Source organism: Aureococcus anophagefferens (assembly GCF_000186865.1).
Source record: "Aureococcus anophagefferens unplaced genomic scaffold AURANscaffold_2215, whole genome shotgun sequence".
NCBI classification, from domain to species: Eukaryota; class Pelagophyceae; order Pelagomonadales; family Pelagomonadaceae; genus Aureococcus; species Aureococcus anophagefferens.
Window position 1 is genome coordinate 1 of NW_008706705.1, and position 1,038 is coordinate 1,038.

General features: G+C 68.9%; 1 protein-coding gene across 1 annotated transcript; it reads left to right on the forward strand.

Annotated features, from left to right (window-relative positions):
• Positions 1-80: 80 nt before the first annotated feature.
• On the forward strand, positions 81-1,026 carry AURANDRAFT_69553 (hypothetical protein; the record flags this gene model as incomplete). The annotated part of the gene is made up of 1 exon (XM_009045325.1): positions 81-1,026. A coding segment is annotated over one exon (946 nt), but the record flags the coding sequence as incomplete, so codon positions are not given.
• Between the last annotated feature and the right edge of the window lie 12 nt (positions 1,027-1,038).

Below are 1,038 nucleotides of genomic sequence, written 5' to 3' on the forward strand. Positions count from 1 at the left end.
CAAAAATCAGCCGAAACGAGCGGAAACGACCGACATAGGAGCCTTTGAAGTCGGGAATTTCGCACCCTTCTCCTGCCCAGGTGCGTTCGACGCGGACTACCGGCTCACGGGCCTCGAGAAGTTGTTGGCCAAGGCGGCGGTCAACGACGACGGCCTCGTCGAGGACATGAAGACGGAGCTGCGGAACGAGTTCGCGACGATCAAGAACACGTTCAAGCACTACGCGTGCCAGAGCAGCGAGATGTTCACGATGGGCTGGAACTCGTGGAACGTCTTCGTGAAGCTGCTGTGCGCGGGCGAGGGCGACGACGAGCCGCCATCGACGCCGGCGACGCCGCCGCCGGAGACGCCGCCGCCGGCGACGCCCGAGTCGCGGCCCGGGAGCTCGAGCTCGCCGGCGAAGCCGCGGACGCCCGGCGGCGGCAAGCGCGGCGGCGCCGCGCTGCGGCGGAGCGACACGGACATGATCTTCTTCAAGGCCTGCACCATCGGCCCCAAGGGCCCCATGAACCCGATGAAGTCGCTGAACCGCTTCCAATTCCTCGAGGCCGTCGTCCGCCTCGGCGTCGGCCGCTGGAAGAACGACGTCGACTCGCCCCTCGACGCCGTGCTCAAGACGCTCGAGCGCATGGCGGCCATGCTCGAGGACGCGGCGGAGCAGCACATGTTCCACGACCGCCTCTGGTGCGAGATGACCGACGACAGCCACCGCGCGAACATGGAGGGCCTCCGGCGCTGCTACCGCCTCCACATCGGCGACGGCGAGCGGCCGGGCGTCGAGAAGCGCATGAGCCTGGGCGAGTGGCTCGGCCTCGCCAACAAATTGGGGCTCTTCGACGACGGGCCGGGCCGCGCGCCCGTCACGGAGCGCGACGCCAAGGCCGCGTTCTCCCGCGCGCTCGTCGTCCACGAGGACGAACTCGGCGGCGAGGCCTGCCGCAAGCTCACCTACATCGAGTTCGTCGAGTGCCTGCTGCGCGTCGCCGACGCGCAGGCGAAGAGCGACGACGGCAAGCGCGAGCGCGCGTGCATGCTGCT